The following is a 19254-nucleotide window of genomic DNA, read 5'->3' as shown; positions in this document are numbered from 1 at the left end:
AGATTAAGTGTTTTGCCCAATGTTGCACAGCAAGTCAGTGAAGAAGCCAGAAACAGGATCTCCCACTCCCAGTCTGGTACACTATTTGCTGGACCACACTTGAATATAAGAGTATAAGGTTACATTGCAGCATTAACTCAAAGTGTTCATGAGTTATTTTCAGTCCTGGTCCATATGTTTTATAAAGTGGAACAACAGAAAGCCTTTCCCAGCTTAGCCTAGATAAATGTTCCGAGGATCAGAAACCCAAGGCAACATCCTGGTTCCACTGAAATGAATGGGAGTTTTGCCAATGATTTCAATGGAGCCAGGACTGCAACCTTGGAGTCTTGTTATTTTGAGCTTTAGGGTTTAAACTCCATTTATTTGGTCCCAGGCCTTGCAGTTTCTAGACCACAAAAGTACCACATTAAACGTATTTGGCATAAGAACCAATACATTTAGGATTATAGGCTAGACTAAGGTCTGTGAACTTCAAGATGTGCAAAAGAAGGAGTATTCATTCCATAAGGGGTTAAGTAGTTGCTTATGAGGTGACTGTGTGATACAAGCTATGACAGCAACCTTGAGGCAAGTGCAAATAGTTAACATTCTAGAAAGAAGGAAAGTTAATTGCATCAGTTAAAAGGGACACTGTCAGGTTGATTTATGTCTAATATTTAGGTTTACAAAAATGAGGTTTTACAAAATCTAAAAGTCAATAGAAATTTGTCAGGATAAACAAATAACTTTGGCTTTAAACACGCCCCAGCAATGTTTGCATAGGTGCAAAAGAACCAGAAAGTGAAGTTTTATTAGTAAGTCACTAAACAAAAGTGAAACTGACCAGTCTGTTCTCACTGTCAAGTAGAGTGAAATGCAAAGTGTTACTTAATGATACATAATTAACTAACACCACCATTACGGATAGCAGTACAGTAACTCCTCACTTAAAGTCATCCTGGCTAACCTTGTTTCGTTGTTACGTTGCTGATAAATTTGGGAACATGCTCGTTTAAAGTTGTGTAATGCTGCCTTCTAACGGTCGTTTGGCAGCCACTTGCTGTGTCTACTGCTTGCAGAGAAGAGCAGCCTGTTGCAGCTAGCTGGTGAGGGCTTGGAACAAGGGTGAACTGTAAGCCCCCTATCAGCTCCCCTCTCCCCTAAGTTCCCTGTGCAGCAGCTGCCTGCAGTTCAGCTGTGTCCTTCCCCCCACTGCCATGTGCTGCTCCTGCCCTCTGCCTTGGAGCTGCTCCCTGAGACTCCTGCTTGCTGTGCCGGGGGAAGGGAAGGAAGAGGGGGGCTGTCAGGGTATCCCCTTCCCCCCTGCTCCTGCACCCCACTTACCCCATCTTCCATAGAGCAGGACTCAGGATGGAGGGAGCTTGTAGCAGCTGCAGAAAGGAAATGAGCCTATCTCCCTCCATTCCTGCTGCCTTGCAGAGTGAGAGAGTTAACCCTTGAGGGCTCAGCCAATTGCTAGTTCATCATTTAGCAGTAAGAGAAATATCCCACCCTCTGACTCCTCCACCTCAACCAAGCTTCACAATCATCATCACTGTGTACCAGTATTAAATTGCTTGTTTAAAACGTATACTCTCTGTGTGTGTATATATATATAATATAGTCTTTTGTCTGGTGAAAAAAATGTCCCTGGAACATAACCGCCTCATTTACATTAATTCTTATGGGGAAATTGGATTCGCTTAACATCGTTTCGTTTAAAGACGCATTTTTCAGGAACATAACGACAACGTTAAGTGAGGAGTTACTGTACATTTAATTTTTAAAACCTGCAGTTCTAATAATCTCAAGTGTTGTTAAAAATACAGCTAAGGAGGCTTCTTGTGTGTTGCTTTGAAACAGGCATTGTCCCTTTAAAGAGCCAGAGGATCAAATGAGAAGCTAACCTGTTTCTGATTCCATTTAAAATCTGGAATGAGAACGAAACCACTGGAAGAATCAGGGTTTTCGTGGATTATTCGATCAGCCTCAGCCGTCTTCTCCAGGATATTATACACCCACTGGAAGAAAGAAATACGCAGTTTACAAAGACAGCAAACAAACAAATACTGCACCCTTCACCTCAAGATCTTAGATTAATTCAGATTCACTGCAAATGGAAGCTGCACTTGGATTTTAAAAAGGACCAAATAATTTTATGGTCAATAACATTTGTGGTTAATTATCCATGAAATAATCAAATATGCTCCACGGCATCAGCTGATCACTAGAGAGGTCAGGAGGGAATTTTCACATATGTACAGCATTGCACAATTGACTTGATGAGTTATGGGGGATTTCTGCTTTCCTCTGAAGCATTGAGGGAGATTTAGGTTAGATATTAGGAAAAACAAACATTCTAACTGTAAAGATAGTTAGAACAGGGAGGTCATGAAATCGCCCCACTGGAGGTTTTTAAGGACAGATTAGACAAAAACCTGCCAGGAATGGTCTAGGTTTACTTGGTCCTGCCTCAGCACAAGGGAATGGATTAGATGACCTGTTGAAGTCACTTCCAGCCCTACGCTTCTATGATTCTACACCTCTATCCTGATATAACGCTGTCCTTGGGAGCCAAAAAGTCTTACCATGTTAAAGATGAAACTGCGTTATATCAAACTTGCTTTGATCTGCTGGAATGCACAGCCCCGCCTCCCTCCCCGAGCACTGCTTTACCGCGTTATATCTGAATTTGTGTTAAATCAGGTCATGTTATATTGGGGTAGAGGTGTATTAAGTATTGACCACTGCTGGAGATGTGATACTAGACTGAGATGGTTTAATCCAGTTTAGCAAATGCTACATTCCTGCATAAGAGAGCTTGGAAAGAACTATCCCTGACAGGATCATTGATGCTATGAAACAGAGATTGCTGAAGCACAGCCATTTAACATGGTTGGAAAGAGTCTATCTATGGTATTAAATGTTAAATCTAAGGGTATATCTACACAGCAATTAGACACCCGTGGCTGGCCCATTCTAGCCAACTTGGGCTCGAGGGGCTTGGCCCGTGGGGCTGTTTTATTGCAACGTGACTTCTGGGCTCGGGCAGGAGCCCAGGCTCCAAGAACTTGCAGCAATGAAACAGCCCCTCAGGCCAAGCCCCATGAGCCTGAGTCAGCCGGCACAGGCCACCTGTGGATTTGGCTTTGCTGTGCAGACGTACCCTAAGCGATTTGGAACAGGCACTCTTCTCTTATTGTGAGTTTATACAGCATGTAACACAATGGGGCTCTGATCCTGATTGGAGGCTACCACAATAATAATTCAAAAGACTGCCAGTCACCACAGAAAATATGGTGGGTTCTAATATGGTTTGCTCCTGCCTGTATGGGTGGACCAACCTATTTTAAAATCAGGTTAAAAAAAAAGTGCATTTGCCCTGGCTTTAAACAAATTTTGATCCATCCACCCAGGCTATACCAAATGGTTGTAACACAGCTTCAACACGGTTAGTTTTGCAGTGTAGACAGGTTCTGTTAGTGCTACTATCCATGGTCAATGTTTGATGTCATGGTCATTCCCATTAATTTCTCTTTAAGAAGGTTTGCAATATGGTATGTGTACGCATGCATGCTCTGTTTTGCTAAATGACTCCATGGTAGTTTTGCTTGCACATGACACCTTCAGTAAATAATCTGTAATAAGAACAGTGCTTTAAAAAGAGAGCTGGGATCTCATCACAGCAAGACTCGGCTCAGAGACAGAGCTAGTGAAGCAGGAATCTTGACTTTACTAAGGCTTTTGATACTGCCTCGCATGACCTCATAAACAAACTAGGGAAATACAGTCTAGATGGAGCTACTAGAAGGTGGGTGCATAACTGGTTGGAAATCCATTCCCAAAGAGCAATTATCAGTGGTTCACAGTCCAGCTGGGAGGGCATATTGAATGGGGTCCAGCAGGGATCGGTCCTGGGTCTGGTTCTGATCAATATCTTCATCAGTGATTTGGATAATGGCATAGAGAGGACACTTATAAAGTTTGCAGAGGATACCAAGCTGGGAGGGGTTGCGAGTGCTTTGGAGGATAGGATTAAAATTCAAAACAATCTGGACATACTGTAGAAATGTTCTGAAGTAAATAGGATGAAATCAACAAGGACAAAGAGGTTTTTAAGGCCCAGCTTCACAAAGCTCTGGCTGGGATAATTTAGCTGGGGTTGGACTAGATGACCTCCTGAGGTCTCTTCCAACCCTAATCTTCTATGATTCTATGAATTGCAAAGTACTCCACTAAGGAAGGAACAATCAATTGCACACACAGAAAATGGGAAATGGCTGCCTAGGAAGGAGTACTGCGGAAAGGGATCTGGGGGTTATAATGGATCACAAGCTAAATATGAGTCGACAGTGTAACACTTGCAAAAAAAAAAAGCAAACATCATTTTGGGATGTATTAGCAGGAGCGTTGTAAGCAAGATACAAGAACTTCTCCGCACTGATAAGGCCTCACCTGGAGTACTGTGCACAGTTCTCGGTGCCAGATTTCAGGAAAGATGTGGACAAACTGGAAAAAGTCCAGAGGACAGCAACAAAAAAAAAAACTTCCTAACTGTCAGGGTAGCTAAGCACTGGAACCAATTACCTAAGGAAGGTTGTGGAATCTCCATCATTGGAGTTTTTTAAGAACAGGTTAGACAAACACCTGTCAGGGATGCTCTCGTTATTACATAGTCCTGCCTTGAGTGCAGGGGATTGGACTAGATGACCTTCTGAGGTCCCTTCCAGTCCTATGATTCTATGATCCATCAAGGCCCGAGGTTTCCTGCAGTCCCAGGAAATCGAACATGGGACACATGGTGGTATCTGCTGAGCCCCATCCTTCCTCCCATTTCCCAGCCAACATGCCATGGGGCTAATTCCATGATTAATAAAATGTGAACTGCCTTTGAAAACACTACCTCCTCACAACTACAGCTGAACAGCCACCTTACTGAGAAGAGGGAGGAAAGAACACATCTTAGATCCAAGCAGAGAAGATATTACCATGTCCTTCTATTGCGTTTTATACAAGGACCAGAGGTCTCGTCACCGGCATCTCAACCTCTACCAGTGAGGCATTAGCCTCATTTTATGGGGAGGAAACGGAGGCACACAGAAGTGATGGGACCTCCCAAGACTGAAAGCAAGTCAGCGCTGGGAATAGCACTGTTGTAATAATTGGAGCCTGACAGGCCTACCCCAATTGTGAGCCCAGCGGTGGGAAAATGGCTACAAGTTTATAAAATCACCGTTCCAATCACCGATAACAACTGTTGCTGGGGAAAAGTACAAAAGGAAAACTCCGTTAGTCCAAACAAAAAGCTTTGTTGATGTAACTCAAGGACTGCATTAAGATCACCCTGGTACACAGGAGTGTGGGACCAGAAACCAATGGACTAACACTCGTTGTGCATGGAAATTAGTGGTGGACAAAACAATGAGGGGATGGGCTATTCCACCCACCATTCCTTTTTCAGGGCCTTAAAAAATCCTAGAAGCTGCCTGGAAAGGGGTGAACCAAACGAGGCAAGTTTTGGCATCATGGCTGCCACCCCCAGCAACTTCTGGGGCCCCAGGATCCACCGTGACACTCCTAGACCTTCATCATCCTGATCTTGAAAAGTGTCTTGCCCGACTGGGCCAGAGACAGCGACACAGGGATCATTGCCACCTCCTACGGCTCCAGCTACATTCCAAACACCACCTGGCACGAGAGACTTTGGATCCTGCTGTCGCCCACTCTTTCATGTGTCATTTTTCCCTCTCCGTTTTATTTCTTCTCTTTCCAATCGCTCTTTTTTTTGCCTCCTGTTTAATAAGAGTCTGGCTTAGCCAGCCAAAACTGCACATTTTGCAACATACTGGGCCTGTGACTGGAAAGGCGAGTAAAAACAATGCCTACACAGCCTCAGGCTGCTACAAGTTTGCCAGATCTTGGAGTGGTTGATAAGACCCATGTGCTGTACCTGTGTTTCTCCAGCAGTGAGAGTGCAAGCAGAGCATCAGAGACAGAAGCTGCATTTTCTACCTTGGTTATGCTTTTCTTTCCCTTAGTGTGTGTGTTGGTCTTGTTTCAGCTTAATTTTTTTACACCCTTCTTATTTTGTCTGCTCTGCTGGTTTCAACAAGAGGAAGAAGATGAGAGACTGCAGTATCAACAGTGGATGGCTAGGGTATATCAGAACTACGTTGCAGGACCTCTCCCAGTTTACATCAGAGGTGCCTTGGTTACGCTGCTTTCCCAGGAAGATAGCACAACTCACGAGTGCAGACTGGAATATATACAGTTCATACAGTCACAACAGAGAGGGTTTATTCAAGTCCAGGGCCAACAGCAGAAAAGTCCAGGTCGCTTACAGTCATCAGTGCAAAAACATGGAGAAAAATGTTTGCTTTAGAAAGTTACAACAATCTACACCAGAGGTGGGCAACCTTTCAGAAGTGGTGTGCTGAATCTTCATTTATTCACACTAATTTAAGGTTTTGCGTGCCAGTAATACATTTTAACGTTTGTAGAAGGTCTCTTTCTATAAGTCTATAGTACATAACTAAACTATTGTTATATCTAAAGTAAATAAGGTTTTTAAAATGTTTTTAAAAATTCATTTTAAATTGAATGAAAATGCAGAGCGCCCCCGGACTGGTGGCCAGGACCTGGGCAGTGTGAGTGCCAATGAAAATCAGCTCGCGTGCCACCTTCGGCACTCGTGCCATAGGTTGCCTACCCCTGATCTACACAAACATCCTCTTGTTTTCTCCTAGCTAATAAAGGTCTATTGCATATGATTGGTGTTGCAGTTTGATGATGCTGGCATGAGAGCTGAAAACTGTAGCAAACAAAAGGATATGAGACAGGAGAGTAATTGAGAGCAAACTGCAGCCTGCAAAGTGACCTCTCTCACTAGATGCAAAGAAGCCCAACCATGTTCAGCTGTAAATGATTAGAAAACAAACATCAACCACTTCAGTGCTGGGTAGGGTAGTAGAGAAACATGGACAACACCTCTGGCTGCCCTGGGTACCAGGTACAACACTGATGGTGCCACAACACCCCAATGAGAGATCAGCACTTTAGAGCGGTGGTTCCCAAACTTTAACAACCTGTGAACCCTGTTCACTAAAATGTCAAGTCTCGTGAACCCCTTCCTAAAAATGAATATTTCCAGGGATTTTCTCCTTTACCTGAGTATAAATTATAAAAGCAGTGATCTTGGAAATATAACATTGTTTTTTCTGTCACGCTTATTACACTATTTATTAATACTTACAGTGTTTTTATTACATTATGAAAATGGCAACACTCTTCCAAGATCTCACTTTCGTAGCTTGTAGCACTTTGAATAAGCCTGTTATAAGACAAGGCTCCTATGTTTCACCAAGGAGTATCACATGTGAAGCAGCACAGAAGGTATTTAAGAAGCCAACTCAAAGAGTTCCTCCTACACAGGCATTCAGGTCTTGAGCAGTCCAGGCAGACAGCAAAGCTTAAACTTGTTCTTCATAATAATTTCTAAAACAAAACCAAGCTGCCTATTTAATTTTCAAAACAGGAAAAAATAGCCACCTCCCTTTCCATTTCTTGTAAGGAGTCCTGAAGTTTAAATCTCCGCAGCGTGACAGAGATGCTTGCTTTGATCTGCTTAGCTCTTGGAAGTCCAGGGGCTCCAGGCCCCGAGAACCCCCTGTAACATTTTGCAAACTCCCAGGGGTTCACGACCCGGTTCGGGAACCACTGCTTTAGAAATAACCTTTCTTTAACCTATTGCCTCAATGGACCCTCACCTGTGGTCCTACGGCAGGGCATGCAACTCCCTCATCAGGAATCAGCCCAGGCAACTTCACAAAGGAAAACACATGGAGGCTGCAGCAAAGAGGGTTACGAACAGTTTGGATTGGGGGCTGGGTTTGATTTTATACCAGCTGCTGTTCAGATTAGACAGAAGTTAATTACTATCATCACTTTTAATGCACTTTTCAAAGCCCTACGCAAATATTACCTAATTAGAGTCAATGTTGCATTTCCGGAATAATTACTCCTACTTCTGTGCAATCAGCGTAAGTTGGTCTCAGCAGACTAGTAGAATTGTTTTCCTCGACCCTGCAAAGCTCAGAAGTGTGATGGCAAGAGGAGCTGCTCAGTCAGAAGGCGAGTAAGAAAGGAGAACAAACCCCTTGCTCCAAAGGACCAAAAAAATAAAAAAAATCTAAAGAGACAGAAACCATCCAAAATGGTGGGTTTGCGGACACTCGAGAGAGTATTTCTCTGCCTCTGGTGACCAGCATCCTAGCACAGAACTGAATTTTTCCACATGACATATTCTAATAGTAAGTTAGAAACTCGGTGGTTCAGAGCTTGTTTTGAAATAGTAACATAAAGGATCAACAATGTGTTGCGAGGAAGCAAATCAAGAAGGATTACAATGCCTCCCGTTTCTAAAACACTTTTCTTTCCGAAAGAGCCCAAAAAATTTGAACTGAACCGCGAAAAGGCAGCCACCTCTTGAACAGAGGGCAGCAACAACCCGCTGGGCAGCAAACTACCTCACTAGAGGGATGATGAGGGATTTTGGACAGGCAATTGCAGCAAACCCTGTCTCCTGAAAAGGGTCAGGGGGATTTCAGCGTCCAGCCACAGCACGGGTGTTTAGGGCCTCATCTGAAAGAGCCGTGCACAGTAAACTTCAAGCACTCAATTGTTATCCGTATTGCACGGGGAGCACAGATCAGGAACCGACCGTGCTAGGGGCTGTACAAATACAGAACAAGAAGATAGGCTGTAAGCTCTTTAGGTCAGGGACAAGGGACAACAGCTGGTTACAGACACAGAGAGGCGTACAAGGAAACGGTAAGGCAATATCAATCAATATGCCGGGAAGCGGTTTCAGAACACCAGCAGCCTAACCGTTGTCAAGTTTTTTGTAGGCATCACAGGCAAGGAGAGTTTTAAGGAAAGGGCCTTAGAGAGAAGACACGTCATTTGTGTTTGGTATGCTGGCAAACGGGGAAGCCGTGGAGATTTGCAAAGAGAGGGGCGATGTTTACACCAGTATTATGCAGGCAGAATGGGCAAAATTTACACATAGCCCTCTCTAGAGCCTCACATCCAGGTTAAGATGAAGATGATGCCTTGGTTATGCTCTTGAGCAACAGGGAGGATGATGGTGGTGTCCGTGGTGACTCTGAAAGGAAGTAAGGGAGAGGGCTTAGAGTGAAAGATTAAGAGCTCAGGGCTTATCAACATTACAGCGCTGTAGTGCTTAGTGAAGATGCTACTTATACTAAGAGCTTCTCCCACCGGTGTAGGGACTCCACCTCCCGAAGAAGTGGTAGCTGTGTCAACGGGAGAAGCCCTCCTGTCAACATAGTGCTGTCTACGCAGGGAGTTAGGTCAATAATAACTGTGCTCAGGGGTGTGGATTTTCCACATTCCTGAGCAACACAGTTATACCGACATACGTTTGGAGCGTAGATCAGGGCTCAGACTTAGCTACATTGAGCTTAAGCTGACGGCTGGACATCCATGAGAATGTGTCAGAAATACAGGGCAAGGTTTGAGTTTAGACACAAGGAGAGAAACCCAGCACAGAGAAGCAGATGTGAGAGCCATCGACAGAGACAACAGTTGAATTTAAGTTTGCATATGAGATTACCCAGAGATCAGGTGCAGAGGGAGAAGAGAAGGGACCAAGGACAGAGCCCTGTGAAACCTCCCCCAAACCTGAAAGCTGGAGGGGGATAAGGAGGATCCTGCAAAGGACACACTGAAGGGAGGAGTAGAGAAGTAGGAGGAGAATTAGGAGAGGACAGAGTCAAGAAAGCCAAAGGAGAACAAGATAGCAAGAAGCAAAGCTTGTCAATGGTATCATAAACAGCTGACAAGTCGAGGAGGAGGAGGAGGAGGAGGATAGAATATTGGTTCTGAACTTTGGCCCGGAAGAAGGCATTAGCAAGTTTGATTAGAGGGATGAAGAAGGAAGGAGCTGGAATCAGAGGAGAGGAACTAAGACAGGGAATTACAGACAGTGTGTTCAATGAGCTTGGATATGAGCAATAGAAGGGAGATGGAAGTAGCTGAAGAGGCAAGAGGAGCTAAGGGTATGGTTCGGTTTTTTGAAAGATGGGAGAAAAATGTGTATATTTGCACTGTGAAGGGAAAGAACCAGAGGGGAGTGGGAGGTTAAAGTGAAGGTAGGGGATGAGAGTGGAGTTTAGGGAGATCAGGAGATGGGATGGGATCAATGAGGCGGGTGGAGAAGTTAGAGGAGAACAGATGAGAAACTTTTGTATCAATGATGGGAGGTGAAGGAGGAGGGAGGGGTAAGAGGGAAAATGGGGAAGGTGGCCAGAAGGGAGGTGATATCACAGTTTATCTACCCTTGAGCTGAGCCTGCTAGGATCTGATCCTGCGAGTGGAGGAGCTCATGATCTGATATTTTCAAGAGCTCACCTGTGCAGATCAGCGCAAGCTGACAAAGGCAGCAGATTGCCAGAGTGCTGCTTCTGCTCCTAAGACTTCCACAAATTCAAGTTTTCTTGTAGATATTTGGCTCAAAGACAACTTTTTATTTCTGGTTTGTTTATCTGAAGAGCACGATGGGACATCTGCTGTAACATCATTAAGTTTGTCTCACACTTTGCAATTTTAATCATCAACGATATGTGCTCCCATATGCACAGCTAGCAAGATGGTGAGAGAGAAAGAGACATCAGAAGTTATTAAGAGAGAGAGAGTATACAGAAATTTCAAACTCAAGGTAGCTACCAAGCTAGGGAAAAATTCTCTGGATTAGAAGCCAAGGGCAACCAAATTTGGGTTGAACATATGATGTCTGACAAACTGACAAGCAACCAATACTGTAAGGTTTTGGGTGTATCAACCTTTTCCCCGTCCTTAACTTCGAGGTTACTCCAAATCTACACCAATCCCATCCAGACTGGAATCTGGTCTTATTTATTCAAACTCAGCAGCTAGTGCCACACAAACTAGAACACAGGGGACTATGCCATTGTCCAAAAGGCTCATCCTCACAGACAGTCTTAGAAAAACAGCTGGATGCCCCAGATAATACTGGGCCACAGAGGCGAGAACCTACCGTACCTGGATGCTGAAGCTCTGGGATTGTATGAAGGGCAGCGTAATGTTCCTGTAATCCTCCCCAGTCTCGCGGATGAGATACACCTCTTGGCGCAGATATTTCTGAAGGTGTTTCTCAGTGGCTGGGTACACCACGGTGGTTTTTATCTCTGGAAAGAAACACGTTTGCAGTGTTATAATCAAGAGAGACTAAAACTAAATTACGTCCTGTCACTGACAAATTATTTCTCATTTTTAATCAACATCGTGGTAGCAGATTTCAGAAATTACTTCGAAGGTAGTGGGAGATTTGCATAAATAACGCAGGAGCACTATGCCCGAGAGCTCATACTGCTCATTTGCATCAAGAAAGGTTCCCAGAACCCGGATGCTGAAGATAATCAGTTGATAAAACCAAGAGTGCATATTTCCAGCGTAGGCGGGAAGGGAACACATAGGTGAAAGTATTTTTACACACAGTGGCATAAAAAGCAGCAGCCTGGATTTATGCAACCACTTCCAAGGCAACAGCTCTCAAACAATCACCAATCAGACGAATAAAATTAATACAACGGCACTGCACAGAAAACAGCCGTGTATCCAGAAGTGGATACACACAGCAGGTGGTCAGTCTAGAATCCCTCATTTTTTCTTTCGGCCAGATTGAGCTCAGGTTTCTGCTGGTGGAAATCCACCTAGGGAGCACTGGAGGTGAAAAGGCCACCTGGGAGGGAAGTCTGCAGCATCAGAGAGTAGTCACCATCTCCACTCCATTAGGGCACAACAAAAGGAGGCATGACATGAACAGCTGCAGCATGTCCCCATTCTGCACATCATCACAGCAGCTTCAAACAGCAGGGCACCTATGAAATCCTACACCCCCTGACCCACTAAAGCTGCCCACCCTCAACCACACGGGAAGGGATGCAGAATAAATGCCTGGAACTCCCTCGCCTCCCAGAGGGAAGGCAGAGATTGCAGGGGGATGTAAATTACCCTTCCCTTTTGTGAACCTGGCCTTTCCAGAGCCAGGACCTGCAGGCTGCACTTGAATGGAATTGGAGGAAACTCGTGATCTGTTTTGACCCCGGGGTACAGCACTCCAGAGTCACAAATATTTATGCTACACCAATGGCTCCCAAGCTTTTTAGCCTAAGATACTGGCTGTAGGAGGAGTGCCTGCAGCTCCCTCTCTAGCTTAATGAGGGGCCTCTTTGCCCTCTGCTGTCCGCTTGCCAATCAATAGTCTTTGCTCAAACTTGGCAATGCCTTCACATTCTCCCCAAGGCTGAGGGTTTACAACTGGCTGGAAAATTTATTCAAACTGTCTGTCACTGAACAGATTTTAAATCAGAGAAAAGAAACCCAGGCTGGGGTCTCCTGAGCTCAGATTTATTTATCGTTACTTCTGTAACACAAAAACTATTCCATATTTACACAATAAAAAGCCCAAATGCCCTGAGCGCCTTTGCAAATTGATCATGGACAACTGGGTTAGTGAGCTGGGGAAAGCCAGAGCAATTTTGAATGAGTTTCTCTCACCTTCAGGTGCATGAACAGTTCAAACCCAAACCCTGGTGAATTTTAGTAAGGATTGGCTTGATTGCATACTCCGGGCTACGCTGGCCTGGCTCTGCTCAGGTGTGCCCATCACAGGATACAGAATCCATGGAGGAACTTCAAGGGATTGTAGAGCTGCTCTTCAGCTAGAATCTGGCCCGGATCAGCAGTCATCTGAAATTGTCTCTCCACTCATGTCTGTCCAGTGGCCTATGAGCAATGATCTTGGCGGGGTAGGGGGAGTCTCAGTGCCACTCTTAGTGCCCTTGTGTCCACATCCCAAAGTCACCACATCTGGTAGGGTGACCAGATGTCCCGATTTTATAGGGACAGTCCTGATTTTTGAGTCTTTTTCTTATATAGGTTCCTATTACCCCCCATCCGCCGTCCCGATTTTTCACACTTGCTGTCTGGTCACTTTAACATCTGGCCTCTCCAACGGCAGCCTCCTCAGACAGCCAAAGGCCTGGGTGGGCCATAGAGACCGAACTACTTACCAAACCTATCCCCACCTATGAGACACATTAGCAGCATGAAAAGCAGCCTGGGCCAGATTTTTAAAGGTATTTAGGTGCCTCAAGACACAGATAGGCACCTAGTGGGATTTTCAAAAGCATCTAGAGCCTAACTCCCACAACAGGGGTTGAGACATTGCACTGAGCACCTAGCTCTCCACTGTGGTGCTTTTGAAAATCCCACTAGATGCCCATGTATCTTTAAAAACCTTGCCACGACTTCCCGGGCTGCCTCCTGTCCCACAGAAAGAGGGTTCAGTCTTCCGAGCTGGCAACTGGACAACTTTCTAATGTAGAAAAGCCCTTTAGGTGCTTAAGTGGGTGCTGAACGCATTTGAAAAATCTACCTTTGATGGGGCATCCGCCCCACACTGGCTAGTAATGGGTAAATGGAGCCCTAGAGAGGCTGTGTGAAAAGCAGCCCAAAGGAGAGAAGCTGTGAGGAGCAGCCAATCAGGGCCCAGAAGGTCCACATAAGAAGAGCCTCAGGGCAGAGCACAGTCAGTAGCTGCCTGGAGCTTGAGGAGGGAAAACTGTGTCCGGCGTAGACTGCAACCCTCTAGCATCTTGGACAGGCAGTGCAGAAAGGAACTGGGGGAGAAAAGAAGGAGCTTTAGACGGGCTGCCGAGACAGAGGAAGGTGCTGAGACTGTGGGGAAGTGGCCACGGAAATGCAGCGATAGTAGAGGCAAAAGAATGCAGTAAGTGACTGTGGTTTGGCGGGTCCCTGGGCTGAGACCCATAGTACGAGGTGGGCCTGAGTCCTCCACACACACACTCGCCACTGGGGAAGTGGCTGGACTAGGAGCTAAACTTCCCTGGCAAGGGAGAACATGGACAGTGACATGGCCGGAGGGCTGAGCCACGAAGCAGACACTGCAGTTCCTGACGCTGAGAGAGAGGTTGCAGGTGGACTGATGAGAAGGAGAGATGGGGTGCAGACCGCAGATGGGGGAGTGAGTGACACACCCCGTGACGCGGCCCCTTAGAAGATATTTCAGCTAGCTTAAAAAGCAGCAGCATCTCCAAGAGACAGAATGACATGAAATCTTGTTAAGTCTCCAGCAAGAAAGAGGAATCTGAATTACAGTCATTCCACGAGTCTTACCTTAACAGCTGTTTCTGATGTGGTACAACCCAGAAGGAAAAGGTGCATCTCAACTTTAAGTCTCTCTTTTGGGAACTGGTGCAACCAAGGGGGAGGGATAGCTCAGTGGTTTGAGCATTGGCCTGCTAAACCCAGGGTTGTGAGTTCAATCCTTGAGGGAGCCATTTGGGGATTGGTCCTGCTTTGAGCAGGGGTTGGACTAGATGATCTCCTGAGGTCCCTTCCAACCCTAATAATCTATGATTCCGTACCCAGCTTGAGGCAAGAGCCTCACAGCACAAAACCCTACACGCCTGCCTTTGCTGAGAAGGGAAAGTAGCAAGTAGAGGGGGACAGCCCTGGTGTTTAATTGACGCCCTGCTTGTTCTACCTGAAGCACACGGTCAGGAGCTCTTCCAAGAGTACAGAGCAGAGCAACAGTGCTCAAGTCTACCAGCTCTTACCATTCCATGCCACCAGAGGGCGTGGAGCACTCCTGTGATCACAAGTCCACTCCCCATCTCATCCAGGCTGAGCAGGGAGCAGAGCAACTAGTCTAGACATTGAAGAGTTAACCACCCCCCTTCCTAAGGGGTTGTCTGAAGACAGGGTGACCAGACAGCAAATGTGAAAAACTGGGACAGGAGTGGGGGGTAATAGGAGCCTATATAAGAAAAAGACCCCAAAATCAGGACTGTCCCTATAAAATCGGGACATCTGGTCACCCTATCTGAAGAGCAAGTCTACCCTTTACATAGACTGAGAGCAGGGGGCTGGACAAAAGAAACCTTCAGATTTAACAGTCATCTCCTAGCCAAGTTTCCAGGGATAACGTCTTAGGAGGAGAGCAGAGAACACTGGGCTTCCAATTCGGTCACTGCCTCTGGGCCGCAGGGGGCTTCCTCTCCCCCTCCCAAAACGTTGGTATCTGTCTCTGGCTAGTTACTAGTTGTCTAGCCCAGGAAATTGTGCCTTGCTAAGGTGGAGGCTGTTTCAAATCTGAAATCTGTGTCTGTAACCCCTGCTGGAAACAGAGCTAGACAACAGGGTGAAGTTCTATGCAACTGATCTCAGGAGAGGCAGACGGGGATATTTTTCCAAAGCACATTGATTTCTCTCCAATACCCTTATCCTTGCCTATTTTCATTGCAGCCCAGGTGCTCATTGTTATTTGTTCTGCTGAGCTTTATCTCATTGTTTTTTTAATTAATTTGATTTTCTCATACCCCCTACAAAGACTGGAACAATCTCCCTGATCCCACGAACTATTGCAGCTCACTCTCCTTCAGATCCCTCCCTTGTGACTCACAGCTTTTGGCCAGACTCCCAGGGCCAACCCCCATCCTTGGCCGTGGCTCCCAACATTGGCTCCAAACTTTCCTATATTCGATGCACATGAAAGAGCTGACGAGATGCATGTACGATAATCTGATTATCTCCTGACCGCTCATCACCAGAACTCCCACTTTGTACCACTCTGTTACAGTCGACTTAGACTGAAGGCCTGTTGTTTGAGTTGTTTAAAGCATCACATGAACTTACATTACTATACAAATAATCATACTCGGCTCTTCTGAAGCCACTCCCATCCTAGGGCCTCAGTCTTAACCCAAAGATGGCTTTGAGTTCGGTGTGGATCTCTATACACAGCAGCTGGACCATCCCCTCCACTGTAGCAGTCAGCTTCCTGTTGACCAACCAGCTCCACACTCCCAGGAAGATACAAAGGCAGAGTCTAAGTTAGTGCATTAGCTTTGGTACAGATATGGACCTGGATCCTCCCTACCAGAGACAGGGGATGTGTCATGGAGTACAACTCCCTTCCTCATTCTCTCCCTGCAGAGCTCTGGCAGAGGGTCTCCTGCCGATTCCCAGGCGAATGGAGGCAAGATGCAAAGCCAGTGCCTCACCGTTTACATGCTCCCCACCAAAGATGCATCCAATCTGGTTTCCTCCCAAGCACGGAGAGGGATGGTGTCCAAAGAAAACTGGAAAAGCTCTCAATGCAATTGAAGAGAAGGCTCAGAGAAAGAAAGCTTCAGTGATTCAATTACTTATTCCTAGATCCAGCTGACACTGGACAGTGTTTATAGCTCACAATGGAAAAACAATTTGTTTAATCTTGAGATTAAAGTTCTTGGCATATACTTTCCACAGCAGGATAGGGGATATAGCCTTCTACCCCTGCAGCCTGACAGCTTTGACCTCAGCAATGAATCCAACCACAGCATTACAACAACAAAGAAATTTAAAAAGCCCTGCTTTTAAGCTCTTTAGTTGAGGATTCAGTGCGTAGCACAGAACCTCCTGTAACTTTAAGTGTGTGATCAATCCTCTTGCTGTTATGGAAAGCAGCTCTAAAGTTTAATGTAGGAGATGGAAAAACAAAATCTTGAACGACAATCTGATCCATTTGAAACAAAAGGTGGGTGGGTGGGTGCGCGGGGGGTCCGGGAGGGCATGGGAGAGGCAGTTTCACTCAGTCCTAGCAAGCAATCGGGGACTTTTCAAATGAAAATATTTTATCCAACCTAAAGGGTCCCCTCTCCCACATTTACTTTTTCAGCATGGATTGCCTCCACAAACACTGCACAGTACCTGTCAATTCAGATTTAGGCTTCGAGATGTATGCTGAGCATTTTATATATCAGGAAGGCAATATGGTGTAGTGACTAGGGTACAGAACGGGGATTAGGGAGACCCTGAGTTTTAATTACAGCTCTAACATTGCTTCGCTAACCAGACTGCATAATGGTGAGTAAGGCATCGGGACACAAAATGATTTTGTTTCCTCGTATGTAAAATGGGGTTAAATACCATAGCTGCCAGGCTCATGGAGTCTAAGAGATTTATCCATCATGCAGCATTTGGAGACCCTCAGTTAGAAAGCTTAGTGTATACACGGTGACTGTGCTTAGTGTAAATATATATATGTCTAAGTCTGGATAACATAAATATCTATTTGTCCTTAAAGCCAGGATATAACATTTTTTAGGTCAGAGCTGCACAAGCTGGGAGACAGGGCCTTTTCATTTCATGCCAAACCTAGCTTAATGAAATCCACAGGAAAATGCTGAAATATGAAAATGGCAACCACAAGGAGAGTCTGGTCCGATTCCCACCATACACATGTCCAAACGAGAGCAGTTTCCAGCCATCGGTTAGCACTTCTCTGGATGAGGTAAGAGCAAAAGAGAACGCCATGACTTTGCTTAATCCCCCTCAAGACAAGGCCGTTTAAAATAAAACACAAACATGAGCAGCACAACAGCAATGTAGACAAAAACATTCTGAAAAATTCAGAGTTGCCAGAAGAAACTTCGGCATCTCAATTTCTTGCCTTCAAGCGAGGGTACAGATTGAAGTCGCGGCAGACTTGGTTACTGGAGACTACTATTTTTCACGCAGTCTGGAAAGTAAGCTCTCCAGCATTTTTTGCAGAGTTCCTCCTTAAGCCTGGGCTTTCCAGTGCTGAGGACTGCACACCATTTGTGGCTCATTCCCCAACATTTGATCAAAAACTTGCCAACAAGAAATAGGCACCATTAGATCTACAGTTTCTGAGTTGTTGCTTTCAGTGGCGATCGCAGCTTAATGCACTTTATACATTCCTAGAACCCAGTGCAGTGGAAAGGAAAAATAAACCCTTAAGGCACAACTGTGGTCGAGAATTAAAGACTACGAAAGAAAGCGGAATGCAGACTGTGGTTCATTAATGATCATTTCACTTCTAAAGGGCTCACCTACCCCGGAACTTCCGGAGACCACTAATTAACGTACATGACTAAAGCAAGAGAAGCTGTTTTAACACAGATCAAGTTCAGACCCTGACTTCAGTTAGGTGCCTGGAACTTCAGATCTGGTATGCGAGGGATCAGCTTGATTCACATTGAACAGCTTCACCTAGCCACAGCCATGGTCCTCTGCACAGACAACAACAAGGCAATGCTAACCACTAAACTGCTAAATCTTTCCAGTCGTTGGTGACCAACTGCATTGGTTTTTCCTTTAAAAATGATACAGTTCCTGAGAAACTAGATACATACTGAAATAGCATTTATGACTGAATCCTAAAAGAGCTGATGAGTTAAATGAGTCACTCTATCCTCTGCTCAGCCTGTGGTTCTGAGCTCTCAGCGGGGTGTGGGGGATTGTCTGAACTAGAGGTTTTTAAAATTGAATTAACTGACTTGCTTATACACGCGAGTGTGAAGACTCCACAAATGTTCGTGATTTATCCTGGAACAACTCATAATTGACAGTTAAACGGAGTTAAAAACTTCTAGTGTAGACAAAACCTGAGGGCATGGCTACACTTGCAGATGTAGAGAGCTTTGAGTTAAACCAGCCCTCACAGAGCTCAGGAGAGAAAGCGCTGCAATCTGTCCACACCGACAGCTGCAAGCGCACTGGCGTGGCCACATTAGCAGCTCTTGCAACTGCCACAGGGAGCAGTGCATTGTGGTAGCTATCCCAGCATGCAAGTGGCTGCAACGTGCTTTTCAAATGGGGGTGTGTGTGTGTGTGAAGTGTGACATGGACTGTGTTGTATGTATGTGGTGGAAGAGGGAGTGGGTTTTTGGGGGGGCTGAGAGCATGTCAGCATGCTGTCTTGTAAATTCAGACAGCAGCAGATCCCGCCCCCCGCCTCTCTCTCTCTCTCTCACACAGACACACAGCATTCCACAGTAATGGCTGCTTTGTCTTGGCGCAGATAAGCAGCCAGCTGTCAGAAACAGAGCTTTCAAAGGGCATATCCGCATTCCTGCAGCAATTCCAAAACAATGACAAGAGTGGCCACTTGATTTAAGGGGATTATGGGACGTTTCCGGAGCTGATTAGAACGCAGCACTGCAACACCTGCTTCACACTGACGCCCGGGCATTTCAGCCAAGGCACACCAAGCGTTAATCTTCTCACCAAGGTGGAGTACCAGGAGCGCTCTAGTCCTGGAGTCAGAGCGCTCTACATGCCTTGCCAGTGTGGACAGGTAGTGAGCTAGGGTGCCCAGGGCTGCTTTAATGCACTCTAACTCGCAAGTGTAGCCAAGCC

General features: G+C 45.6%; 1 protein-coding gene across 1 annotated transcript in view; it reads right to left on the bottom strand.

Annotated features, from left to right (window-relative positions):
• Window positions 1-19254, bottom strand: part of DCPS (decapping enzyme, scavenger) — a 66692-nt gene that overhangs the window by 10952 nt on the left and 36486 nt on the right. The window contains exons 3-4 of the mRNA XM_050921731.1: window positions 11065-11210; window positions 1890-2003 (exon numbers count right to left, since the gene is read on the bottom strand). Of these exons, the coding sequence (XP_050777688.1) occupies window positions 1890-2003; window positions 11065-11210 (260 nt within the window). The remainder of the gene's footprint in view (window positions 1-1889; window positions 2004-11064; window positions 11211-19254) is intronic.

The sequence above is a fragment of the Gopherus flavomarginatus genome, chromosome 13 (assembly GCF_025201925.1).
Source record: "Gopherus flavomarginatus isolate rGopFla2 chromosome 13, rGopFla2.mat.asm, whole genome shotgun sequence".
Classification (NCBI taxonomy): domain Eukaryota; kingdom Metazoa; phylum Chordata; order Testudines; family Testudinidae; genus Gopherus; species Gopherus flavomarginatus.
This window is presented reverse-complemented; position numbering and strand designations above follow the sequence as displayed.